General features: G+C 35.2%; 2 protein-coding genes across 2 annotated transcripts in view; one reads left to right on the top strand and one right to left on the bottom strand.

The window, feature by feature from the left end:
* Positions 1–4,170, top strand: part of ACSS3 (acyl-CoA synthetase short chain family member 3) — a 184,695-nt gene extending 180,525 nt beyond the window's left edge. Inside the window, exons 14-16 of the mRNA XM_077111526.1 lie at positions 2,710–2,809; positions 2,899–3,074; positions 3,977–4,170. Of these exons, the coding sequence (XP_076967641.1) occupies positions 2,710–2,809; positions 2,899–3,074; positions 3,977–4,045 (345 nt within the window). The 3' untranslated portion in view covers positions 4,046–4,170. The remainder of the gene's footprint in view (positions 1–2,709; positions 2,810–2,898; positions 3,075–3,976) is intronic.
* A 3,398-nt stretch (positions 4,171–7,568) lies between these two features.
* Positions 7,569–27,558, bottom strand: part of PPFIA2 (PPFI scaffold protein A2) — a 497,371-nt gene continuing 477,381 nt past the window's right edge. The window contains 5 exon segments of the mRNA XM_077111527.1: positions 7,569–8,389; positions 10,411–10,502; positions 11,706–11,865; positions 14,999–15,067; positions 15,949–16,124. Coding sequence (XP_076967642.1) covers positions 10,444–10,502; positions 11,706–11,865; positions 14,999–15,067; positions 15,949–16,124 — 464 coding nt within the window. The 3' untranslated portion in view covers positions 7,569–8,389; positions 10,411–10,443.

The following is a 27,558-nucleotide window of genomic DNA, read 5'->3' on the forward strand; positions in this document are numbered from 1 at the left end:
GAAGATTTCTTTTTTAACTATTTGGTTGTTGAAATAATCATTAGGCATGCAAATATTGTTTGTGAGGCCAACATAGAAAAATGCCTCCCTTCCTTTAGATTATTATAGATTAATAAACTTTTTTTATTTTTTTGCATGGGCAGGCACCAGGAATTGAACCTGGGTCTCTGGCATGGTAGGCGAGAACTCTGCCACTGAGCCACCATTGCCTGCCCTAGATTAATAAACTTTTATTCACTTTAATAATGAGTTTCATTAAGAATGATCATGTTTCTTTCAGACTTTTAAGAAGAATTTATCCACACTTGGTGAAAATGAAAATCTTTGATACTATAGGGAATTTTACTATATGTTACTTCTGATTTCAAAATACTCCCTACCCATACAGAAAAACATTTTATGTTTTCCCATACACTTCTGAAAAAGCTAATACTGAGGATGAAAATGTAGTGAAATTAAAATAAAGTAAAAAAGTTGCAAACTGGAAGTTTTGACATTCAGTGTCACTTGGATAGGTGATAAGATATCTATATGATTGGTTTTTTTACACCGATTTGAACAGGTATTTTGGCATCTAAAAAACTCGGGTATAGAGGCTTATGACACCAATGAACACCTTATAAATGTGTATTTTTTCCCTACACTTAAAGCTCTATATTAGTCTGGTTATAGAGTTTTTCTCTACTCATTAACAGAATACCAAGTTGGCATCACAAGACCTAGCTTGTGAAATTGATATCCTATCACTGGGGACAGAGTATTCTCCTCAGTGGCTGGTGACCTTGACTATCCTCTCTACCAAAACAAACATCTGGCAATAAAATTGATCTCTCTGCTCTCCAAATGTGGGCCTAAAAATGATCAAGACCTCAACACATGGGAAAACTGTTGGGAGCATTTTGGGATCGAAACAGTATGAGATCGAAATGTACAACTACGATGTTGTATATTGTGTGTGTAGCAAAAGCTTTTTGGTTGAGTCCAAAAATGGAAAATGAGCATGGGCATCTTTACCTCATCAGCATGAAGTAAATAAAATATACAGTATCAAATCATTTATTAAACATGTACTATCCTTAGCACACTGTAGGCACCAAAAGCTACATTGAAGTCAACCCAGTACTTGGAACCTGACGTTTACAAAAGGTTGAGGAGTAATGCTCAATTTTCTACAGTAACCTCTGTTGTGGTTTCCCTGCATAAACAGTAGCACCCACCTAATACAACTCTCTATTTATTCTCCAGGATAATACCATACTGAGTTTGTGTTCATCAAAATCCAGCCTAATCTTACATCTCATCCCCAATGCCTGAAAATCCTTCAGTGCTTTCCCACAGCTGTTAAGATAACAATCTGTAGTCCTTATCGCATCCCCTACTTCTGCAGCTGCTTCTCTTCCAGTACATCTTATATTATATTTTTGCCCTTACTCTCTGCTTTCCAGGCAGTGGCCTCTTTCAGGTTTTGAATGGTGCAAGCTCAGTCCTTCACAGGGCATTTACCCCTCCTTCTCTCCGCTTGCCTAATCAGTGCCTATTCACTCTTTACCTCAACTCCAGTATCATTTCCTCAGGGAAGGTTTCTTTGAAGCCCATATTCTGCTACCAAGTCTGTTGCTGTATCTCAGAGAAGTCATCTGAATTCTTTCCTGAAGAGCCCTTATTACATTTGCATTTAGATTATTCATAATAATTAAGTATTCATGATATCTGCCTCCTCTACTAGGTTGTAAGCACCCATGAGAAAGACTGTGCCTATTTTAATTCACCATCGAGGCTAGCACAGTGACTAGAAGACAGGAGACATTCAAAAAACATTGCTGAGGGCATGAACAGAAGAAAGAATCAGGATTGCTGGATGAGTTGCTGGGTACAAGTATGCTCAGTGTTTTCTCTAGCCATCAGAAGTCTGGAGTTATTGAAATATATATTAATCTCTCAGAAAAGGACTTTATGAGCATACATTTTAAAAGGCCCATTATGGCAGAAATATGTATTTTTTTTAACCCTAAGCTTCTCTGTTTCTTGTGGTTATCCAACTCTGAATTCATATGATTCCAGATGCATAGCTGCTTTGCCCTTTAAAGAATTTAGAGTTCAAAGTAAACAGTATGAAAATGTTTCTTCAAGAGCAGTGATTCACTGATGTCAGGGACTTTTCTCCATGGTCAGCCTCTTCTTTCAAGTCCTGGAATTTCTGCCCTGGATTGTTGGCCATTCAAGAAATGGAATGCTCTGGTGATTGTTCACTAACAGAACCCATAGCAATAATCACTATTGAGCTATTGAGCCATGGGGCTGCCTTGGTTTCCCCTGGTCGATGTGCTGATGGTAACCAGAGCAAAAGGCAAATTACCCTGAGATAGCCTGCATTTTTTGTTGTGGGTGGGGTGGGACAGGGCATTGTGCTCTGTTTACTTGTGGTATCCACTGCACATTTCCCCTAACTTCATTAATTAACAATTGTGATGAAGAAATCATTCCCTTACTTTCCAGGTATAAACCAAGCAATTTATCTCAATTACTGTTGGCTTTAAGTGACTACCACAAGGGATCCTACCCACTCACCTCCCTGGTAATGATGGAATTGGGAGTAATTTTCAAGCAGGTAGCTATGGGTCTTTGGGTTCTCTGACATGTAATTTTTTTCCCAACAGAAATAATTGATATGCATCAATTATTCTAAAGAAACATCTTTCCTTATTACAGTCGGTCCTTTCCCATGGAACTGTGGCGGACTGTGCTGTGGTTGGCAAGGAGGATCCTTTGAAAGGTCATGTCCCGTTAGCACTCTGTGTACTGCGGAAAGGTGAGAGATCCATGTCCCTGCTGACTGTTTGGGCTCTGAATGATTAACTAAGGTTGAGCCAGTGCTTATCATCTAAACTTTCCTCCTAGATATAAATACAACAGAGGAACAAGTTTTGGAAGAAATTGTGAAACATGTTAGACAGAGCATTGGCCCTGTGGCTGCTTTTCGAAATGCGGTGTTTGTCAAGCAGTTACCTAAAACCCGATCGGGCAAAATTCCCCGGTCGGCTCTCTCTGCCCTTGTCAATGGGAAGCCATATAAGGTAAATTATCAAGGATGTTTAATGCTGGGTTCTGACATGTCTTTCCACATTTCATTGTTAACAACTTTAGGTTAGAACAAAACACTTTTAAATGGTTCTCAAACATGAATCATAGCCCTAAAACACATAGCACTTATATATAAATGTTAAGTGGAGTGCGGCATAGCCATTCCCTCTGGAATAGCTGAGCAGCACATGAAGGAATGAAGGATTTGGAAAGGATCATACATTAAATAATGCCATATGTTATGATTACAAGAACTCTTACGTGAAAATGATTTTCCTATTAGTAAATATATCAGTTTAATTCAAAGGTACTCATGGAGATGCAATCTTTTTGGATTAAAGCTACATTTCCCTCATTAGAATCATTCATATGAATGACAAAGCAAAACAATTGAGGCTGACAGTAGATAGTTCAACACTCTTAATTGATATATATATATATATATATATATATGTGTGTGTGTACCCTAACTGGTACCCCTATTTTGAGTGAAATTTATTTAAGGAATTTAATAATGGTTCATGCATATGTATACTTTTAATTTGTGAGCATATTTTACATGCATAGATACACATATTTTACCAAGATCTAATAGAAAGTAATGCAATAGAGAAGAGTAGTTGTATGGGTAAATGACAATTACTCAAACAGAATTATTCATTCTGTAAAGGTCCATAGAAATGCCCTAGGAGGAATTCTAGAAATATCAACATGTAGGACCAATAGTTTTGCTAATTACATTTTGGAATATTAAGTTAAAAATCCCTTATTTTTGAGCATTTCCACTTAAGTATTATAAGATTAGGAGTTCATGATTGTATGTAACGGTTTAATTATTAGAGAGTGTAAGGTGCTGAAGGAAGCCTGTTCATCAGACTCTTAATCTTCTTTCCAGATAACTCCTACAATTGAGGACCCCAGCATCTTTGGGCACATAGAAGAAGTGCTGAAGCAGGCATCGTGACTTTCTTTTTCTCTTCTGTTTTAAGTCAACATTTCCTAGAAATAAATAGTTAACTAGAAAGCATTTGAAAACTGAAATGTGAATTGTAAAGCCCAGTGTAAAACAAGTACACTTGACTAGTGAAAGACTACTGTGCCTTCTATTTGAATAAGTCCCATTAGCGTTGTCATTAGTTGACTATAACTTGACTCATTGTTATATCATACATGTCTGCTGCTTTAAGGAAAATTAATCTAGTGTATGATTTTAAAAACAACAACCCCAGGCATTTTGATTGAAGGTAACTCCAATACAGAGGCACTTCCAGTAATTGGGAAGCCGAGGCTTTGACCCAAAATCTAAATCTTTACTCGAAGTTAGAAAATAATTCAAACTAAAGTTTCTCATTAAAATTCTGAATATTTTCCCACATGCTTGAGGTACATACATAAAAAATTGTGGATGACTTGGGCAATTTTAGGTAAGCATCTAGACAGATGAGGTTATTTTGTAGTTAGGAGATGCTGTCTGTCCACACATCCCCTGAGAGGGGAACAGACATCTGGTTCTGCCATCAGGTCAGTAGCTGCCTCCTCAAGGGAAGACCCGTACCAGGTATTTGCCACTTTGTCATGTGGAGACAGAGGTCCCTGAGAGTCCCTTATCTTGCCTCAGATTCTAAATTAATTCCAACTTCCAAGGAAGAAAGGGGAATGTTATAGAAACGGGGGTAGAGTGCCAAGGAAAGCTCATAAGAGATGTAAATTTTTGTTTTCTTTTGTAAATGTAAACATTTTACATTATGCTAAAGACTAGCCAGCCTTCAGAGACCAACCAATTAATGTAATATTAGTGACTCAATTAACTTTTGAAGGGAGCTTGAGCCCTCAGTGTCAGAAGGATAATAAGGAAGGGTGAAAGACTGCAGACACCCTGCCCCACTCAGAGCACAGTATGACCCGAGACCAAGAAGATAGGGCCCTTATGGCTAGAGTGTTGTTTTAAGATAAGCCAAACTTTCCAATTTTTCTATGAAAACTTGAATTTCTAAGTAATTCAATATTTCAACGTAATTCAATAGCTCAATGAAAAAGTACTGTGATGTTCAAAAACATCTTTCCATTTGAAACTTCTATAAAAACTATGAAGCTTTTTTTTAATAATTGAAAATGTCTTTGTTAATGTTTATGGTAATTTCCATATATATATATATAATAAAATATTTTTACTTACAAAGGGTTCTTATATGATATAGTTTATCAAGCAATATATCTAAACAAAAGAAAATACACCATCCCAATATAATCTTTGATGGTTCTCAAAGCACTTCTGAACCTTTTGAGAACATCATCCTCAAGAGCAGTTGTCCTAATGACCAGACTGGTTATATAAAATATATGTGAGTGATAAAAAATAATAAATTATTTACTTGTTTGCCCCATAAAAATAGCTTACAACGTTTATAAAAACATTCGCAAAATGTTAGCTTTTTTTTTTTTTTGGACTTTAAGCTACAAAATAAATAACTTCTCACAGTAGTTTCCTATTTGTTTAAATTGGCTTCTTGGCTTTGACACCTGAAAAATATAAACTCATCGAGTTGTTCCCTTTAGTTATTTTAGCAGCCTGAATTAGACCAACTAAATTAAGGCTCACTTTTAAGTTGAAGCTGTTGAGTTCCTTAAACTGTACTCTATTGGGCACGTTTTGTCCATTATCACAATAGAGCCTTAACAAATGATCCATTTTAATGTCTTAGCACTTAAAATGGATTCTCTTACTTTTTTCATGTAAGATTCATTTCATTTGAAATGGGAAATTGTTTTGCTGAATGTCTATCATTGTTCATTTGCAGGTATAAACTCAGGCAGATCCAGAAATTGTGTAAAGGTTATATCTTTTCTCCTTTAACACATTTTCCCTGGTAATCAAATCTGAAGGACACTTCAGCAAGCAGACTTGAGTTATTTTCCAGTTGAGTGGGCCTGGAAAACAGTGCATGAGAATAGGGAAGGGGCTATTTCTTGTATCTTGAGCAAATTTGTCTCCTCTGCAGGGTCAGAGAAATAATTATTGTTACTTTCATGTGCGAAAAAAATGAGGCAAGCAAGATGAACTAATCAGATTGCTTTAAATTTTAGAGGAAAAAAAGGACTTTTCTATTTTAGTATTTACCAGAAGGTCCTTTCAGTAGATGGTACTTTAAAAAGTTCTGAATTATAATTTATCTATAATTTATATAGTAAGTATATATATATATACTTACTAAAAATGCAACCTTTCTTAATTTATCTAAAGAAATTCTGCATTATATTCTTTTTGTATTTTCATTGATTTTTTTAATTTAAAACATTGGAAATAATGAAAATATGAAGTTCTTTTAAAATCTACAGAAAAATATTTTTCAATTTATTGTTATTTTCCTCTTGAAGAATTCTAAGTATATACAAACGAGACCTGCATTATATTTAAAAGTGACAATTTATTTGTATAAAAGTGTATTTGGAATGGCCTGACCATTAAATGTGTGAGAATTCATTATGTTCATAGAAGGTCAAAAGGAAGAGCATTGAGACTCCAATGTTAACCCATTAAGTGGATTTTACAATCTGGCAGAAATGATAAATTAAAGGGTATATTATGTTTTTTTGAGGGGCGTAGCAGGATCTTTTGCATGCTCTATATGTTAGTTACTATTAGAGATAATAGAGTTCTATTATCATAATATCAGTTTCTCTATATATTTCTATATTCAAGATTCCCAAATGCTTTCCCTTTGTTTCTGCTTAGGCAACATTTTGAGAAAATTTTAAATTACTCCCATAAGCAAGTTTACTGCTCCCTCTTGTGGCAGATTCACTTTAGAACACAAACACCACAGTGAGTCACTAAAAGAATAATTTCATTATAGTGTAAGCAAATTGTTAAACTTTATGTAACTATAAAACGAAGCTTAAACAGAGCAGTGGAATTTTTTTTTTATTGGCAATGGAGAGGGTTTCTGTTACCATAAACTTCTGACAGAATCTGTCAAACAAAAATAGACATCAAAACAAATGTAATGTACGTGCAAACATAGCAAATTAAAATACAAAAAGAAATAACTAATGACAGGTCTTGTGCTTAATAAGATCAAGCAGCAGAAAATCAGCAGTTAAATAAATGGTATTATTAAATAGGTTTTACTTTGAAATTTCCCATATAAACAAAGAATAAACAACAGTAACACCACCAAATAAAGCCACAGGGAAGAGGTTACTCTTCTATACTTTTATACACTATATATGTTAATCATTCTGTCTTTGATTTATTTCCTCTGATAAATCTGACTTCAGGGAAGTCGCAACAAGGCCATCTTGGCTAAAAGCTTATAACATTAGACGTAAGTCTGGCTAATGCCCTGTTACATTGATAAAAGAGGAGGGTTTCTGAGTTTTGTTTCTTCTGGTAGGAAATGAGCCTCAGACTCTGCAATGGTTGACATTCAATGTCCAGTGTTGGCTGGCGGTTCAAAATATTAGAATGAACGTGTGATTCTTAGATAAAGAAGTTTTTGCTTTTTTTTTTTTTTTCCTTGGTCCACAGGTAACAAGAGAAGGTAATGTTTTCCATTATGAACTTTTTTCTTTTTTTTTTAATAATTGCTTTTAACTCTTGTAAACAGTTTGGCTTTGTTTTGTTTTGAAAAGGAGATCAAGCCATCACAGTGCTTTTCTAGAGATATAGGACATCCCTGATTGCCTATAAAGGTCCATTTTAGGTTCTAGCTCCAGGTTAAGTCATTCTTTTATACATGATCAGAGGCAGGTGTTCAGCTTTAAGTATTGACAGACTTGAAAGAGAAACATAGCGAAGCATGAAACATGCTTCCAGGAAACATATTTTTTTTGACTCTTACAATTCAAAAACTGTAAAAATGGTGGAATGGTAAAATACAAACAGTACTTGGAATTGTCAAATGTTTGCACTTGAGACGCCATGAACCATATATTTTATTTTTTAAAAAATCATATTTATATCCATTTACATAAGACTTACACATTTAAAAAGAAATACACAGTAATACATAAATGCCTAGTATATTACAATAAAACATGAAAAACAAGGGGCTTCCAATCCATAAAAGCATCTGTTTTACAGAATTTTGATGTGGATGACACTTATTTTTCAAATGACTTAAGCATATTATTACATTTGTAGTAAACTAATCAAACATAATATCTGAATCCCCCCAAATCACATTTTCGGCTTAATAAACCATTACTTGTCATTATTTCCTTAGAGATTAGTCTTCACAAAGGTTTTCACTGCTTGTCTTCTCTGATGGCAGTGCACTTTAGGTAGAGTAGACTGAAAAGACGACATCTAAAATATTTAATGAATAACATTAGTTCACTGAAAAGTCCCAGACAGAAAACCCCACTCCACTATCCCATGATACGCCTCCATGCAGCCTGCCTATCATGTCTTAATGCTAAGAGATGAGAAGGAAATCATCTGGGATCTCTCCAATAACTGCTTGTAATTAACATTTGCTTCTCTCCCATTTTGTGCAGGAGAACGTAATATAAATAAAAAGATTTGCTCACCTTTGTGGAAAGTATGACAATAACATGGACAAAGGTGCTCACACAAAATGTCAGCATGCTTTTGAAAAATTTAAAATTTGCTGTTAATAAATTGGGTTGAATTGACCTGTTCCAGGGAATAGACTTTTGTTCTAATTCAAATATGGTCTAAAAGATACCTTTGTTTAATTGTGACAGAGTTGAAATGCTATTAACATATTTTAAAGTTTCAGTGGCAGTGGCGTGACATCACTGATACTTTCCAGTCATGATATACTTAAGAAAAACCCAGAATTATCATTCCTGACACAAAAGAAACTGATTAAATAATATGCTCTGAATTATTTTTAAAATGTTTTTTTCTTTTTTCACCAAAAGTGAAATTGTTTGTTTCAGATTTACTTATTTAAATAAGTAACTTTATCCCTCATAAAGTGAAAAACAGGAAATATGAACAAAGAATGCCATGCACAAAATACAGATTGCAAATAGAGTAATTCTACTCATCAGTCCAGAACTAAAAAGCAAGCACTATTGAATGTATTAAGTAGTCATTTATAAATTGGTGATGTACTCAGTTCCTGGGGAAATTATCATGTTATTTGTAGAAGCTATTAAAACAATATTTTGGAAAGACTCGTATTTATCCAAATCATTATGTACTTTAGAGAGTACCTAATTAGATGCCAAATTGTATACTGTAATTAGAATTTTAATATTAGGCTTGTGCATGCTGAAATTAAATCTCTTATCTGAATATGCTTTTTTTTTTCTTTAATAATCATCACCTTCAAGTAGTGACCCAAATAAGGCAGCATAACCAGCTCCCATATTAGGTCCAAGAGATGAATAATAAATTGTATGGAGCTTTTATTTCAAGGCAATGAATAAACAGCACAAGGTGAGCTGTTCCTCTGCCTGCAGCTGCTTCCTCTCTCCCTGTGCATATATTACGTTCTAAATATTGCTTTAAAAGTATTTTTCAAAATATTAATTTGTTGAAATTGGTAGAATATTTTGGCAAAGCACAATTTTTTTGTTGTTGTTAAAAACGTTTTATGAGCATCTGCACGTTTATAAATCTAGGAAACCATAGTTTTACCTAAAACTGTTTTACAATAGAACCCATTTTTATGTGGATTTTTAAGTAGCTTCCATCTACTAACATCTCCCTAAACACAAATGTTTAGGGAAAAAAACATCAAAAAACCAAGTTTTGTTAGTGTATCCCAATCTTAAAATTTCCTTTTGTGTTTTGTTTCTGTGTAAAAGCCCCAGAAATTTAAAATTCGTGTTTGTTTTCAACAAGTGCATTTTGCATGTATAACAACCAACACATTAAAAATTCAAAATTCCTATGAAACCATCTACACATCATTTTCTTGTTTTTGCCACTATTTGACTCTATTTGAACCTGCTTAAATCTCTATCTACTTCAGCTCCTCCCTATAAAAAACATTCACTTAAAAATATGTGATCCCATAAGTGCCAACTTTTCATCAATCAAATGCTATGTGAGTCAGTATAAAATGCTACTTAAAAGTATAAGCCAGCGTGCTGACAACCCATTGATGTGGAATAATAGAATGACAGGTTTCCAAAAAACAAAGATTAAACCATAGAAAACAGATGGTGATGTGAAATTCTAGATTGCAAGTTACAATGTAAAGATTTCTTCCTCTACTTTGCAATAGAAAGGAGTTATCGCACTTCTGTACTGCCAGGCCATACGAAAGAGTACAGTGTATATTTACTAGTTTATATTGGTTCTGGTTTTTTTGTTGGTTTGATTTTTGGCAGTTAAGGGAAACTACTCACAGCAGGTCAGTGCTGCCTCCTTTGAGTGGCTTGTCAACATGAGTATGTGCGAACAGTGGAGTTGTCTAACCTCTGCAATCTTGATGAAGCAACTGCAAATGGAGAAAAGGGCTTTAGCGGGACTACGATGACTGAGGACAAAATATCCGATGAGAAAGATCTCTTTTCCCCCCTTAAAGGGTTCCTGAACATACCAGAACACCTTCTTTTTCTCAGATATAAGCCACTCGCATTCTTCGTCTCTAGACCACTCTGTTAAGGAAACTTTATTGCAGTATAATTTAACTGAGCTTTTAATTTGTGTGTACTCCCCCTTAGATAAAATCTTTAACAAGAGTAGCTTCCCATGGGGCTGCTGTTTTTGAAAGCAAAGATTGCTCATAAATAACTCAGTCCGATCGATTTTTATTTCCACAAGTACTGAAGAATTTCTACACTAATTTTAATCATATTAAATTCCTCATGAAATTTTCTAACATGTTCTATAATATTAACAAGTTATATGAAATGTAGATCAAAAATCGAGTTTAATGTTGGAATTAATTTTAAGGGCCATGATAGTGGTGAACCGGAAAAGGAAAAAACAATCCAAGTAATAATTTTAATATAGACAGTGGGACTTCATTTTTCTTTAATGCCTGCTGAACAGAAATAATTTTATGACTAGTATTTCAACCTTCTCTTCTAGAATGGCTGTTTTCCTTTGTGGAGTATGTAATGCAAGTCTAATGTCCACAGAAGGAAATCCTAATTGGAAAATTACTTTTGGTGTTGTGTTTGTTCAATTTTCTTCTCCTGGTTGTGCTTGTTTATTTAAGGCCTTCTGCCTTGGTCAGAGGTGAAATGTCTTATGAGTTTCAGTTTCTAAGGTGAAATATAAAACTTGCAAAATTCAAACATATAAGGTGACAGTGGCATTAACTTCCATTTATTAAGGGTCTTTGGGCCAAATCACACCTCTACCTTACACATATTATTTACTGTGGGAATAGAAGAGTAAAAAATAATGAGGCATGCAGATGTATACTGTTCTTCCCAGATGTGGACATTAGCCCAAATTCTTCTTTTTAGGAATGCTAAATCTATCATTTTAATGTGAATAAAGTGCCATGAACTCATGCACTAGCAGTGTGTGAAGGAGTCTGGGTTTAGATGAAAGCAAAGTAAATTTCAAGCAGAGCAAACCAACTCAAGGAAAGAATCAATTCCAGAAAGCTATGCAAGGTCAGAGAATGATGCTAGCTTTTGCTAAACAAGATTTTTACTTTATATGTAGAAGTGTGAAACTACTGTACCATCCGTTGTCATTTTCCTTGACTGCCCAGATGTTGTGGTTAATCTAAATCCAGCTGGTAAGGTTTCTGAAGACCCAGGCATCATGCTGATTCCATGAACTTCACGAGGAGGAAACTGCCTTCTCCAGGTTGACCCACGCCTGAAGTTCTTGTCATCACTCTGCCAGTAAAGAGTTACAATTTGATGAAATGAAAACAAATAAACTAGTCCAGGTGCTTGAAACTTTATGTGTTTAGAAACATGTAATATAGATTATTCATAATCTATCAAGTACATATATATATGTGATTATTATGCTTTGTTCAGAAAGTTTGATCCCAAAGTAAAAAAAAAGTTTGTATAAATCTGTTCATATGATTCATATGATTCAAATCTAAAGTCTGCCATCTATAAAAGTAAACATCTTTGAAAACCTAAAATAAAACCCCAAAGTTTTTCCAAAAGGGATACTGAGTGTATTTTGTGACACTTTATGCCAATTGATTTTATGATGCAAGATGTAATAGTTAATTGGATATGTTGCTGGATAAGCTCCATTTGACTCACACCCTTGAATAACAGCATTTCATCAAGTCTGCTTTTATGTATTCAAGAGATTTATGCGATGGGAAATCTATCTAAAAGGTAGTTTAGCTCATATAGGATACTGTAACCTATAATCTGTGTAAGAGGCTCTAAACGTATTTGTTAGATTTCTGCTGATGGAGAATTAACTTGTATTTTGTTGAAAACCTGTGCAGCCTGGACCCAATACTTTCAATAAATACTTCAATAATACTTTCAATAAGTTATTTTTAGATGCTACTAAAGCATAATATAACTCTGGTTGCTGTTTTTTTCATGATGGAATGAATCACCTCTGTATATGAACACAAAGCACAAAGTGCTGGTATAGTTGCAACTATTTTCTCTAAAAAGATAAGCAGCAACATGTAATTTAGTGCTTAATATTATCCTTTATCCCTCATTCTAAGAAAAATATTAATCATTCCCTTTTATTGATCCTATCCTTTTCTACCTCTAGGCTTCTCATCTAGGGAAGGACTATTTCCTGAAAAAATAGCCAAGAATGAGCTATAAACTAGTTCAGCTGACTTTATTTCTGCATAAAGAATACCAGGCCAATATTTAGCTGAGATTATCATTGTTATAAATGAGCAGCACACAAAGGGGGTCCAATTTATAGACTGCTAATTTAACTAAGTGACATTCAAAGTCAATATAGGAAAAATGAAATCATTTATCTGTAATTACATATGTCCACTTTTCTATTAGAATCCTTATTATCAATATCCAAATTTCGTTTGGGTTTTGTAACCATTTTACAGATTACGAGCTGTCTGCCTCTCCTCTCCTCAACTACTGGATTTTACGTTACCCTGGACCTCCCCTGAACGTTCGTAAATGCAGAAAAAAAATCACAAAATTTCACTACCACGGAAACTTCTCTGACTTCTTGATTCTTGGGGGAGTTGTTGCATAAACATGAATTCACTTCATTTCTACTAAATACTACGTTACTATGTAGGCTATACACCTCCTACAGTATAGGAGTTAAGGACTCAAAAAGGAGCCAGTAAACAATTTGAATTATGATTCCTTCTGCTCTTTCGACAATGTGAAATGCAGAAATAGGGACTACCAGCAACAATATCATGTGGATAAGGTTTCCATGAATTGGGTTTAAAAGATAACCTTTTAATGGAAGTTAAAAGTTCATAGAAGTACATTATCACATGTCAAATTATATCAGTAAGTGGAATTTGCCTGTGGTCAACAAAGCCCCAGAAACAAGCCTACTCTAGCTCCAGGCAAGTATTGACAATTTTTGCTCAAAAATCAACCACTACCACAAAAACATAGTGCCAAAAAGCTCAGAGAGTTTGAATGATAAAAAATCATGTGCTGTGCTTTTAAAATTAGAAAAAGGGGCAGCATATTTTAAAGGCAGATTGTCCCATCTGTTTACCTTTCCCTTGTTGATTTCTGTCAGGAAGCCACATTATACCCCCACAGGCTGCTGCCTCTGCCAGGACAGTCCCTTCACGTCAACCCACAGTTCAGAATGTAGCAATACAGCAGGCCTTTAATAACTTTTATTAAAATTCTTTGGCAACTTTAAAGAAGGATAATTATATTTAAATGTATGTATGAGTTCATAAAGACTATGTTTTTTAATGAGCATTTAAGAATAAGGACTAAAAAGATGGTCAAAACTTAAAAGAGATCAAAAGCTTAAGTATGAACTGTTTTTTTAAAATATTACTTGTTAGCTATGGGACAGGAGTATGAATTTATAGGAAGTCAGCAGAGGTCAGGACAGTATTGCTTATCTCTCTAAAATCCCCACAAAGGATAGCTCGTGTTTTATAATATTAAGTATAACATCAACATCTCTGCCCTGCACATTTAAATTGGGAATTATTTCCCTCCTTTTGGATTTGCTGGGTTCTTTCACAAAATTATTTTAGATAGTTTATAGTCAAGAAAACCAATACTTTACAATACAGAATTTTGCATTTCTCTATTTTCACCATCATACTGAGAGTTACCTTCCTACTTCTTTCTTTCCAGAAAAATCCTGGGAAAAAACTCAGAAGGACTTGTAAAGGGAAATCAATCCGCAGGGTTGGCTAGTGCCCCTTGATTTAAATAATCTCAGGAGACTAATGAACTATGAATTTCCAGATTATTTAAATGTACCTATATTATATACAGAGTTTCTTGCAAACAATTAGTTTTAAAATACTATAACTGCTGGAATGTTATTCCTCTTTTTAAGGAAAACTCACTATTGATATCTAAAATCATGAAAAGTTTCCTAGTTATTGAAAGCAAATTTTCTCTTCATTTTTGTATCCTAAAATTTCCTGTGGAGAATTCTGATATGTAAGAATAGTCGCATTCTTTATTTAGCCCAAATTATCTGTATTATTACTGTTTACATTAAAAAAAAATATTGCTGAACATTATTATGCACAGCTCATGGAGAAAAAAAAAAGCCTCTTTTTGAATTACTCTTTGGTGTTTCCAACTGCTGAAATGATAATATTTACAAATTCATAGTCTCTACAAATACTATAGATGAAATCATGATATTTACAAATTCTTTCCAAAATCAACTGAGAATTATGATTTAATATTTAAGAACAGTCCTGTCAACACCTGCTAGATTCTACCCAGACAGCAAGCATTGGCTTGATTTCCAAGCACTATTCCTCAGATGCAAGGATGCTCCTACATGTTTCTTACACTCTCTAAGATTCCTTTTGAATGACAGGTAAGGACTTACTTCATCCAGTCGCCGTTCAGTTCCCAGGGCCAAGAGGTTATTGTATTCCCTTTCAAGAATCTGCCTTGCCTGTTGACATCAAATTACAATTACTACCACCTAGTCATATTTTCTTTTAAAAACCATAAAAATGATCTTCATCTGAGAATAACAAACCCTGCTTTATTTATGGACTCAAGATTTCACTTTTCATTCTTTTTTACCAGTCAATGAAAATTTGGGGTACATCTACTAGGCAGGGCTATTTTCTTTTGTCTCTGGGGTTAGAGAGATAGCTCACATAAATGTCTGTGGTCTAGGGGCTGGGACCTCATTTTGTTGTTTTATCTAGTTAAATATTTTATATAAACTTCAAAACATGTCAACATAAAGTAAAAGGTGAAGTTGCACTGCTACATGTTTATCAAGTCTATGCAGGTCAAAGTTCTCAAATCTGGCTGGAAAATCATCACTTGGGGGAACTTTAGATAATAAGGGCTCCTGTAGCCTATCTCTTCATAACTGATTCCTTAGGTCTGTGATGTGGGTTGGAAGTTTTATATTTCTTTCTTTATGGAACTCTGGTAATGTAAATAATTATCCAGATGTGGGAATCAGTGGCATGCCCAGTGCTAAGTGTCTTTATAATTCAGTCATGTGGAGAGAATTAACTGCATCTCAGAGAGGCAGAGACTAAAGGCCATCTGTCAGGGATATTGTTTGAGGATATCTGGCATCCAGGTGGGAAATAGGATTCCATAACCTCTACAGCCCTTCTTGCTTGATTTTCTGACATTATTCCAGTTAGAAATCCAGTAGTTTGAGATTAATACCCCAATGATATATTTCAAAAGCTGCACTAATTCCAATTAAGAACCATGAATACAGAGGCAACCTTTTTTTCTTCCTAAAAGTTTCGTTTGCCATTAGGTAAACCAGGTCACAGTAAAACTACAGCGCCAGAGGCTTGCCTGGGTGTTCTGGGTTGGGATCTGTAATAATAACGCTAAGCTGCTGTAGTCAAAGTTCTCATCCAGCGCTATGAGCGAGCCGTGTACGCCACTCTCAAGAATATTATTCGCATATTCTCGAAGTCCAATTGCTTGTATCCAGCGGATAACTCGATCATTGCTCCACACCAACACATCTAGGAAGAGAGGTGCACTTTTTCAGGCTGCAGTCTTTTGTATAACAGACAAAACCACTGGCTGAAATGAACCCCAGGTGTCTGATCAGGTCACATTTATACAGGTTTCTTTATCTACCCCCTAAAGCACCTGGACTCAAGTTGGGTGTATTCACTACCCTAATGATTAGCCTTTTCCACTTTTTGGTATAGAAGAAGACCTGCCATTTTCAGAGTATTTGTTACCACTGAAATGACAGTATTTCCATCTGAAAGTCTCAAATGCTTGTATATTAGAGCCCTGGTGGTCTGTCTGAAGTTCAATGTTTTTACCACCAGATGGGGACATTTCTTATTTGTGTCTTATACTGCACTTGAGTAAGCATAGCAAAACGATGGTTCTTTACCAGAAGTGTTAATTAATCATTATTTAAATGTTGAATAAAGACGAGAGAGTCCTTTTTTGCTTCAAACGATATATAAGAGAACAAAACAGTAAGCTTTTATGGGAACTCAGCAGGTTTATAGTTTCTCAATTCATTATTTTCCAGTCTCATACTTAGGCAAAAAGTAAGCACTCAGCCAAAAGTTAAAAGTTGTTTTTCATTTTAGGTTCACCTGTAGTATTTTTTTGAGATATAAAATATTGTAAACTTAATTTTATAATACTAAAACCTTAAAACAGAAATAAGCTGTGTATCCTTTTTTGGATAAAAATATGATCAAATATATTTTATCATCTATTTTTTCCATTTCTTCCCATTATGAGTTGACAGAATGTTATATTAAGGACAGTAAAATGCTTCATGAAGAGAAAGAGTTTTCAGAAATTCAGGATATATAGAAAAGATTAACACTTTTTTTCTAATCCTGTAGAAAAGCAAATGAGAACCATAATTTACTATTATAGATAAAAGTAAGCGTTCCTGTTAATTTACACATTATTTAGAAAATAAGAGTAGAGAATACTTTGGGACACAGTATTAAGCTTCAACTATTTATTGTTTTCCCTATTTCAATTTTCAATAAAAATCGGGGTGTTTCTTTTAAATAATTTATTGATTAATATAGAATTACTAATTTGTCCCAATGCATTTTTTTCCTACTGAATTTTTATAGCATCATCTTGGGTTTTCTTTAATTTTTTTATAGCATCATCTTTAAAACATTAAAGCCACAGAGCAATACCAGCCCCATACAAGTTCCCAAAGCAGTCACCACCTTCAAACCCAATTGATTATATTCTGACTATTGTCACTATAGATTCATCTTGTCTGACTTTTTAGTTTTTTATAAATGAAATCAGACAATATGGACTCGAGTTTACATCTTTCACTCAATGTGAGATTGCTCCATGATATGGCAAGCAACGATAACTTTTTTACTTTTATTGCTTTTAATCATTCTATTATATGACTATGCCATAATTTATTCATTCTACTATTGGTACACAGTTGGGTAAATCTGACTTTGGGTTGAGGGTGGTGTTGCTTTGAACATACTTTTCTTTTGGTTCTTTATTCCAGAAGTTGTGAGTTTACAGAACAATCATGCATAAAATATAGGATTCTCATACAACATCTGAACACCAAAAATTTGTATTAGTGTGAAACATTTGTTATGATTGAGAATGGCACATTTTTACTATTAGTTAAAACCCTGGTTAAATTTAGGGTTCACTATTTCTGTAGTGTACTTCCATAAATTTTTTAAAAATTTTATTCTGTTACAATATACACAATCTAATATGTCCCCCTTTAAACATATTCAGATATATATATTTCAGTGTTGTTAATTGTGTCCACAATGTCATGCTACCTTCACAACCATCCGTTATCAAACACTTCAATCTTTCCAGCTGAGGCTGTACATTTTAAGGCTTAGCTTCCCATTTCCTATCCCCACCCCATTCCCTGGTAACCTTTATTCTAGATTCTTAGGCTATAAGTTTGCTGATTCTAATTGTTTCAAATCCATGAGATCATACACTACTGTCCTTTCATTTCATGCAACTTGATGTCTTCAAGGCTCATCCATGTTGTCGCATGTATCAGGACTTCATTCGTTTTTATGGCTGAAGAATATTCTATTGTATGCATATACCATATTTTATTTACCCATTTTGATGGAAACTTCTGTTGCTTCCATCTTATGGCAACTGTGAAGAATGGCGCTATGAACATTGGTGCGCAAATATCTGTTCAAGTTCCTGCTTTCAGTTCTTTTGGGTATACCTAGTAGTGGGATTGCCAGGTCATATGGTACTTCTATACTTAGCTTTCTGAGAAACTGCCAAACTCTTCCACAATGGCTGCACCACTTCACATTGACACCAGCTATGACTAAGTGTACCTACATCTCTACATCCTTTCCAATACCTACTTTCTGTTTTTAATAGCAGCCATTCTAGTGGATGTGAAATGGTATCTCACTGTGGTTTTGATTTCATTTACCTGATGGCTAATGATGTTGAGCATTGTTTCATATGCTTTTTGGCCATTTGTTTATCTTTGGAGCAATGCTGATTCAAGTATTTTGCCCATTTTTTAATTGGGTTGTCTCTTTTTGTTAAGTTGAAGGATTTCTTCATAGTTTCTGGATATTAAATCTTTACAGGACATACAGTTTCTAAATATTTTTCCCATTGTGTAGGTTGCAGTTTTTCATTTACGATAAAGTCCTTTGATGCTCTAAAGTTTTGAATTTTGATGAGGTCTCATTTATCTATTTTTCTTTTGTTGCTTGTGCTTTGGGTGTAAAGTATAAAACCATTACTTGACACAAGGTCTTGAAGATGCTTCTCTATGTTTTATACTAGGAGTTCTGGCTCTTTTACTTAGGGTCTTCGATCCATTTTGAGTTGATTTTTGTAAATTGTGTGAGGCAGGGATCCTCCTTTATTTTTTCATTTTTATTTTGCAAATGGAGGTTCATTTTTATCAGCACCATATGGTGAATAGGCTATTCTTTCCCAATTGGGTAGACTTTGCTCCTTGTCAAAAATCAATTGGCTATAAATGTGAGGGTTGATTTCTGGGCTCTCAATTCTATTCCATTTATATATAATTCTGTCCTTTTACCAGTACCATGCTGTTTTTATTACTATGGCTTTGTAATAAGTTTTAAGATTAGGCTGTGAGCCTTCCAACTTCATTCTTCTTTTTCAGGATGGCTTTAGCTATTCAGGGCTCCTTAGCCTTCAATATAAATTTGATGATTGAATTTTCTATTTCTGAAAAGAAGGTGTGCTGGTTTGAATCTGTTGGAAAGCCAAGTTCTTTAATCCTCATTCAGTATTGCTGGGTGGGAGCTTTTTTAATTGTTTCCATGGAGACATGACTCACCCAATTGTGGGTGGTAACTTTTGATCAGATGGTTTCCACAAAGATGTGTTTCCACCCATTCAAAGTGGGGTTACTCACTAGAGCTCTTTAAGAGGAAACCACTTTGGAAAAAGCTTTAGAGCACACATAGCCAAGACTTTTGGAAACAAAGGAGGAAAATGTCCCCAGGGGAACTTCATGGAACAAGAAGCCTGGTGAGAAAGATAGCAGATGTTACCATGTTTGCTGTGTGGCTTTCCATTTTGGCTTTCTATTTGATAGAGAAACCCTGAATGTCATTAGCCTCCTTGAACGAAGGTATCTTTCCCTGGATGCCTTAGATTGGACATTTCAATAGCTTTGCTTTAATTTGAACATTTTCACACCCTTAGAACATGTAAATGTGCAACTTAATAAACTTCCCTTTTTAAAAACCATTCCTTTTCTGGGATATTGCATTCTGGCAGTTTTCAAACTAGAACAGATTTTGGTACCAGAGATGTTGGGTGCTACTGTGGTTTGCAGATAACAAAATGTTGGAACAGCTTTTTAAATGGATAAGGGGAAAATTCTGGTGGATTTGTGAGAAGCTTGAGAGAGAAGGTCTAGAATGCTTTGAAGAGACTGTAGAAATGTGGACTCTAAAGATACCCCTGAAGAGGCTCTACACAGAAATAAGGAATGTGTTGTTCCAAACTGGAAGGAAGATATTCTTTCTAGATAGAAAACAGAATTTCAGAGTGATGAACTTGGATATTTAGCAGAAGAAATTTCCAACCTAAGTGTAGAAAATGCTGTCTGGCTACTCCTTGGAGCTTATAATAAAATGTGAGTGAAAACAGATAAATTGAGAACTGAAGTCTTGAGTACAAAGAAACCAGAAATTGATATTCTGGAAAATATCATAGAGGGAATAATAAACTAAATTCCTTCTCAGGATGGGAGACCCCAGAGAATAGTGACTCAACTTGAAGATTTAGCCAAATTTGGAAACTATCAGCCATTTCAGAAAAAGCCAGGATTGGAGATGGAATTATCCAGGAAGGATTTGTGAATATCCCTTTTATCTGATGGACATGATACTTACCTGCTACATACAAGGCCAACGAGAGTGTTGTGGGATCTGTTTAAATGGAACCACTGCCAGTTTGGACTAAAAGGGAAAGAAAAGGAACAAACTGAAGTAAAAATTACTTCAGAGGCAGAACTATGGAAGTTAAGTTCTGAAGTCAAGAAACCTCAGTAGAGCAGACCCACCCTAGTACTTGGAGAGGGTAAGTTTACCTTAAAGGCAGAGAGTGGGCCTTCCAACTCCTTGCAGTAGAAGAGTTGTGCCACCTCAGGCCTTACAGAGGGTGGACACATTCCTTGAGGATTGAGGAGAGTCTGCCTGCCACCACATGGAGGGGTTGAGGATGTGCCCTGGAGATGGCAGAGAGCCTGGGTGCAACCCTGATGCTTGAGGACAGTGGAGCGGAGGAAAAGGTGGTCTTCCCAATGTCCCCCAAGATTCAATTCAGAGAGAAGTAGGATGCTGCATATGCCCTTGGAAAGAGTGGGACTGTTTCTTTCTAAAGGCATTAAGATAAATGACTCTTAGACTTTGAAATATAATGGAATTTGCCCTCCAGGTTTTTGAAACTGATTGGGTCCAGTGACCCCTGTGTTCTTCCAGTTTATTCCTATGGAAATGGGAATATGTATCCTATGGCTGTCCCTCCTTGTATGTTGGCAGCAAATAACTTGTTCTGAGTTTTACAGGTCTAGTGCCAGAGGAGAATTTGGCCTTAGGACAGACTGTGCCTGTAGATGACTTTGATGAGATTTTTTTCTGTTTCTGACTTTGCATTGTATTTATAGTGTTACTGAAATGGTTTAAGGCTTTCTGATATTGTTATGGAATGAACGTTTTTTGCATTTGGAAACAACACATCTTTTGGGGGTCTAAAGGGTGGAACTTGCCTCTGTTGTGTATCCCAGAAAAGCCAAGTTCTTTAATCCTTGTTCCATATTGCTGGGTGGGAGCTTTCTGATTGTTTCCATGCAGATGTGACCCACCCAATTGTGGGTTGTAATTTTTTATTAGATTGTTTCCATGAAGATGTGTCTCCACCCATTCAAGGTAGGGTTGATTACTGGAGTCCTTAAGAGAGAACCATTTTGGAAAAAGCTTTAGTGTTCATATAGCCAGAGAGCATTGGAGATGAAGAAGGAAAATGCTGCCAAGGGAATTTCATGAAACAAGAAGTCTGGAGAGATAGCTAGCAGATGTCACCATGTTAGCCATGTGCCTTTCCAATTGAAAGAGAAACCGTGAATGTCATTGAACTTCTTGAACCAAGGTATCTTTCTCTGGATGCTTAGACTGGAATTTCTATAGCCTTCCTTTAACCTGGACATTTCCACAGCCTTAGAATATGTAAACATGCAACTTAATAAATTCCCCTTTTTAAAAGGCATTCCTTTTCTGGTATTTGCATTTTGGGAGCTTTCAAACCAGAACAAAAGGTTGTTGGAATTTTTATTGAGATTGCATTGAATCTATAATTTACTTTTGGTAGTATTAACATATTAACAATATTTCATCTTCCAAGCCATGAACACGGAATGGTTTTCCATTTATTGAGGACTTCTTTGATTTCTTTTAGCAATGTTTCATGGTTTTCTGTGTTCAAATCCTTTACATCCTTGGTTAGATTTATTCCTAGATAACTTGATTCTTTTAGAATCACATTTTTTTCTTGATTTCTTCTTCCAGTTGTTCATTGCTTGTATTTAGAAACACTACTGATTTGGGGGTATTTATTTTGTATCCCACCACTCTGTTGAAGTCATGTATTAGATGTAGGAGCTTGTTGTGTATTTTTCAGGATTTTCTCTGTTTAGGGAAAGTTTTACTTCTTTCATTCTAATTTGGATGTCTTTTATTTCTTTTTTCTTTCTTCATTGCTCTGGCAAACTTCCAGTACAATGTTGAGTAACATTCATGAGTGAGCATCTTTGTCTTGTAGCTGATCTTAGAGGGAAAGCTTTCAGTCTTTCACCATTCAGTAGTGTTCTAGTTTGCTACCTGCTGGAATGCAATATACCAGAAACAGAATGACTTTTAAAGAGAAGAATTTAATAAGTTGCTAGTTTACAATTCTAAGGCCAAGAAACTGTCCCAATTAAAACAAGTCTATAGAAATGTCCAATCTAAGGCACCCAGGGAAAGATACCTTGGTTCAAGAAGGCCAATGAAGTTCACGGTTTCTCTCTCATCTGGAAGGGCACGTGGAGAACACAGCATCATTTGCTAGCTTCTTCTCTTGGCTCCCTGTTTCATGAAGCTCCCTGGGAGGCATTTTCCTTCTTCATTTCCAAAGGTCGCTGGCTGGTGGACTCTGCTTCTCGTGGCTATGTAATTCTGCTCTGCTCTCTCTGAATCTCCTTCATTCTCCAAAATGTTTCCTCTTTTATAGGACTCCAGAAACTTATCAAGACCCACTCAAATGGGTGGAGATATGCTGTCACCTAATCCAGTTTAACAACCACTCTTGATTGGGTTACATCTCCAGGGAGATGATCTAATCACAGATTCAAACATGCAGTATTGAATAGGGATTATTCTGCCTTTACGAAATGGGATTTTGATCAAAACATGGCTTTTCTAGGGTCCATACATCCTTTCAAACCAGCAAAAGCAGGATGCTAGCTGTGGGCTTCTTCTAGATGCCCATTATCATGTTGAGAAATTTTCCTTCTGTTCCTAGTGCTCTAAGTGATTTTATCATAAAGGGGTGCTGGATTTTTTCAAATACCTTTTCTGCATAATTGAGATGATATGGTTTTTTTTCTTCATTGTGTTAATATGATGTTTTACATTAATTGGTTTTCTTATGTTGAACCAACCTTGCACACCAGAAATAAACTCTGGTTTATGATATATAATTCTTTCAAATGCTCCTGGATTCAGTTTGCTAGTATTTTACTGAGGAATTTTGCATCTCTATTCATAAGAGATAGTGGTCTATAGATATTTTTTCTTGTTATTATTATTTTTTTATCTGACTTTTGGTATGAAGGTTTTGCTAGCCTTGTAGAATGAGGTTGGGAATTTTCCATTTTAATTTTTGGAAGAGTCTAAACAGAATTGGGGTTAAGTCTTCATGGAATGTTTGGTAAACCACTTGGTGGCTTTCTTTGTTGGGAAGTTTTTGATTACTGATTCAATCTCTTTACTGGTAATTGCTTTGGTTTTTGTTTCTTTTTCTGAGCTCTTTTATTTCTTCTTGAGTCAAGGTCGATTGTGTGTTTCTAAAAATTTGTTCATTTCATCTAGGTTATCTAATTTATTGGCATACAGTTAATATTTTCTTCTTACAGTTCTTTATTTCAGTGAGGTTGGTAAAAACGTTCCTTTTTCATTTCTGATTTTTGTTGTTTGATATTCCCTCTCTCTCTTTCTCTCTCTCTCTCTGTCTTCAGTCTAGCTAGAAGTATTGATCCTTTCAAAGAACCAAATTTTGAGTTTGTTGTAAGTTTTCTTCTTTTGTTTTTTATTTTCTTTCATTTATCACCACTCTAATCTTTGCTATTCCCTTCTTTCTGCTTGCTTTGGATTTAGTTTCCTCTACTTTTTCTAGTTCTTTCAGTTTTGAGGTTGGGTCTCTGATTTGAAGCCTTTCTTCTTTTTTAAATATAAGCATTTAAAACTATAAATTTACCTTTCAGTACTGACTTCACTGCATCCTATAATTTTTGGTATTTTATTTTCATTTTTATTCACCTCAAGGTATTTCCTCATTTTGCTCCTGATTTCCTCTTTAACCCATTGCCTTTTAAAGAAAATGTTTTTTATGTTCCATATATTTGTGAATTTACCTTTTATCCCTCTGTTACTGATTTCTAGCTTCATTCCATTGTGGTCACAGAATATACATTGTATGATATCTATATTTTTTAATTTGTTGAAATTTCTTTTGTGACCCAACATATGTTCTATCCTGGAGAATAATCCATGTGCACTCAAGAATGTGTATTCTGTTTTTGTTGAGTGAAGTATTCTATACATGTGTGTTAGATCTAGTTTATTAGTATCATTAAAGGCTTGTATTTCCTTTAGATGTTCTATCCATTATTGAAAACAGTGTGTTAAAATCTCCCACTATTAATGTAGAACCATCAATTTCTCCCTTCAAATCTGTCAACATTTGTTTCATTAATTTTAGGCTCTGCTGTTAGATGCATATGTATTTATAATTGATACATCTTCCTGTTGAATGGTCTACTTTATCAGTATTTTATGACCATCTTTGTCTTTTGTAATAATTTTTCTTTTCTATTTTATCTGATATTACCATGACTATCCCAGTTCTCTTTTGTTTATTAATTGCATGGTATATACATATTTCTTCCATCCTTTCACCCTCAACCTACTTGTATCTTTGAGTTTATGGTGAGTCTCTTACAGCAGCACATAATTGGTCATGCCTTTTAATGTGTTCTGCTAATCTCTGCCTTTTGCCTGGAGAGTTTAATCCATTTACATTTAAAGTCACTACTTATAATACAGGACTTTCTTATGCCCTTTTACTATTTACTCTTTATAAGTTTATATCTTTTGTCCTTGATTTCCTCTAATGCCTACTTTTATATTTAAGTTTTTGTGTAGTACTACATTGAGTGCCTTCTATATGCATATATTTTTCATCTCTTCCTTGTGGTTAACATGGGGTTTAATGTAACATGTGAAATATATATACCAATCATATTTGGTTTGATGCAAACTTAACTTCAACAGAATGTACATATACTTTTCTTACACCCCTCTGTCCCCCTACCATCTTTTTTATACTTGTTATCATTTATATCTTTGTATATTGTATGTCAAAAAACAGATTTATCATCACTTTCTACACATTTGATTTTAGCACCTGCAGAAAGTAAGAAGTGCAATACACTACAATAATACTGGCTATTATAATTACCCAAATGGTTATCTTTCTGTAGCCCTTTGTTTTTTTATGCTGCTTTGAATCACTGACTAGTGTCCCTTCCTTTCAGTCTAAAGAATTCCATTCAGACTGTATGGAATGTAGGGCTGGGCTACTGGTAATGAACTCCCTCAGCTTTTGCTTTTTTGGGAATGTTTTAATCTCTCCCTCATTTTTGAAAGAAAATCTTGCTGGATAAACAATTCTTGGCTGGCAGTTGTTTTCTTTCAGCACCTTAAGTATTTCAACCCACTGGCATATTGCCTTCATTATTTCTAATGAGAAATTGACACTGAATCTAGTTGGGACTCTCTTGTACATAGCAAGGTGATCTTCTCTTGCAGCGTTCAGAACTCTATCTTTGTTCTTTATGATCAATATATGATGGGATTTATTTTTATTTCTCTGGGCTTCTTGGATGTGCATAATCTCATTTTTGCTAAGTTTGGGAAATTCTCTCTGTTATTTCCTTGAACATTCCTTTTGCTCCTTTTTCTCTTTCTTCTCCTTTTGGTACTCTCATAATGGATATATTTGTGTGCTTAATGCTTTCCCAGATTGTTTTTTCAACTGTTTTTAGTTTTAACAGTTATTTTTCCTTCTCTTCCTTAGCTTGATTCATTTCAAGTGTTTTGTCTTCAAGTTCGCAGATTCTTTCTTCTGTGAGATCCAATCTGCTCTTGAATCCCTACTGGGCATTTTTCATTGCAGCTACTGTGGTCTTAAATGCCAGTAGTTCTATTTGGTTTCCTTTTAAAATTTCTATCTTTTTACTAAGACTGTCATATTGTTTATTTATTGTTTTCCTCATATTGTTCATTCGCTGTTTTACTGATAACGTTTAGTTCTTTCTTTGTATTTCCCTTCATCTCCTTGAACATTTTTAGGATCATTTTTTTAATCACTTTGTTTGATAGGCTTACATTTTCATTTTCTTCATTGGTGTTTTCCTCTTTGTCTTATACTGTTTTGTTGTACACTGTACATTTTAGTATTTTGAAATATTAACTCTGGAATTTACTCCCTGAGATGTCTCTTCCTTTGGTTTTATTACCAGCTGGTGATAAGAGAAAGATTTCATTGAGTTGCAGCCCTCCTACTAGGAAGGTCTGTCCAAGGAGAATGCTGTATGCAGGCTTTCCCTGTCTTTCTGGGCCTCTGCCATGTCCTGGGCTTTTCCTTGTTAATTGTTTGGAAGTCCCTCTGTCTATAAGAGTTTGGCTTTCCCTTCTATTTCCTGAGTCAAAATTCCCTCTCTCAGGTGATTGAAGCTGGCTGGCCTTTGTACCAGACTGTTTGCTTCTAAAGTTTTATATACTTCTTCTGTTGTCTTAAACTGCTTTTGCCTGGAGGGCAAATTCTGGGAGTAGGGGAACACCAAGGAGGATCTTCCCTAGTCAGTCTTTTCTAGCCAAAACAGGGTCAAAGACTAAGAGGAGTTGCCAACTACCTCCACATGCCCTGGAGAGGGGATTAAGAAGGGTTCCAAGAGTTTGTCTGATGGCTTCCCAAAGCTGAGCTTCCCTGGCTTGCCCAGAAAGTGCAGCCTCTCAATTAACTGGTCTGCACAACCCTGGGGGAAATGTATGGTATTTATGCCTCCACCACCACTGGCCCTGTCTCCAAGGAGTTGAAACAATGGCTCCAGTTTTTCTTGAGTGGACTGAAATAATAGCTGCTCTCAGAACCAGGTCCACAACAGTCTGAATTTGCAAACTAAAAGCTATAATCAGTTATCAGCCATGCCCACTTCTGTTCTTCCGGGAAAGGTCTTTTATGTCCCTTTCTTTCACTAGCAATTTAGCTAGGGACTGGACCCTATGGTGACCTAACACAAACATGGGAGATGGGCACCAGTAGCACCTTGCAGAGAAAGCAATTCACTATTCTTTACCCTAATTTATCAGCTTCTTCTTCCAGCTCTTCCCAGGATGTTGTACAGAGTTCTTCTGTCCTCCAGAGCTTCAAAATAGTTGTCTCAGGCTGTTTCTGCCTATTTAAGTTGTTCTTTTTTGAGGGGAGGGAAAGGTCTGTGTCCTGGAGTTCCCTACTCTGCCATCTTTCCACCCTTCTTGTCTTCTTGTGGATAAATTGTGTTATTATTGTTTCATTCTCTCCCTCTAATAACTTGTTTTTTTTTTTCTTATTAATTAAAAA

Source organism: Tamandua tetradactyla, chromosome 7, assembly GCF_023851605.1.
Source record: "Tamandua tetradactyla isolate mTamTet1 chromosome 7, mTamTet1.pri, whole genome shotgun sequence".
In the NCBI taxonomy this organism is placed as follows: Eukaryota; Metazoa; Chordata; class Mammalia; order Pilosa; family Myrmecophagidae; genus Tamandua; species Tamandua tetradactyla.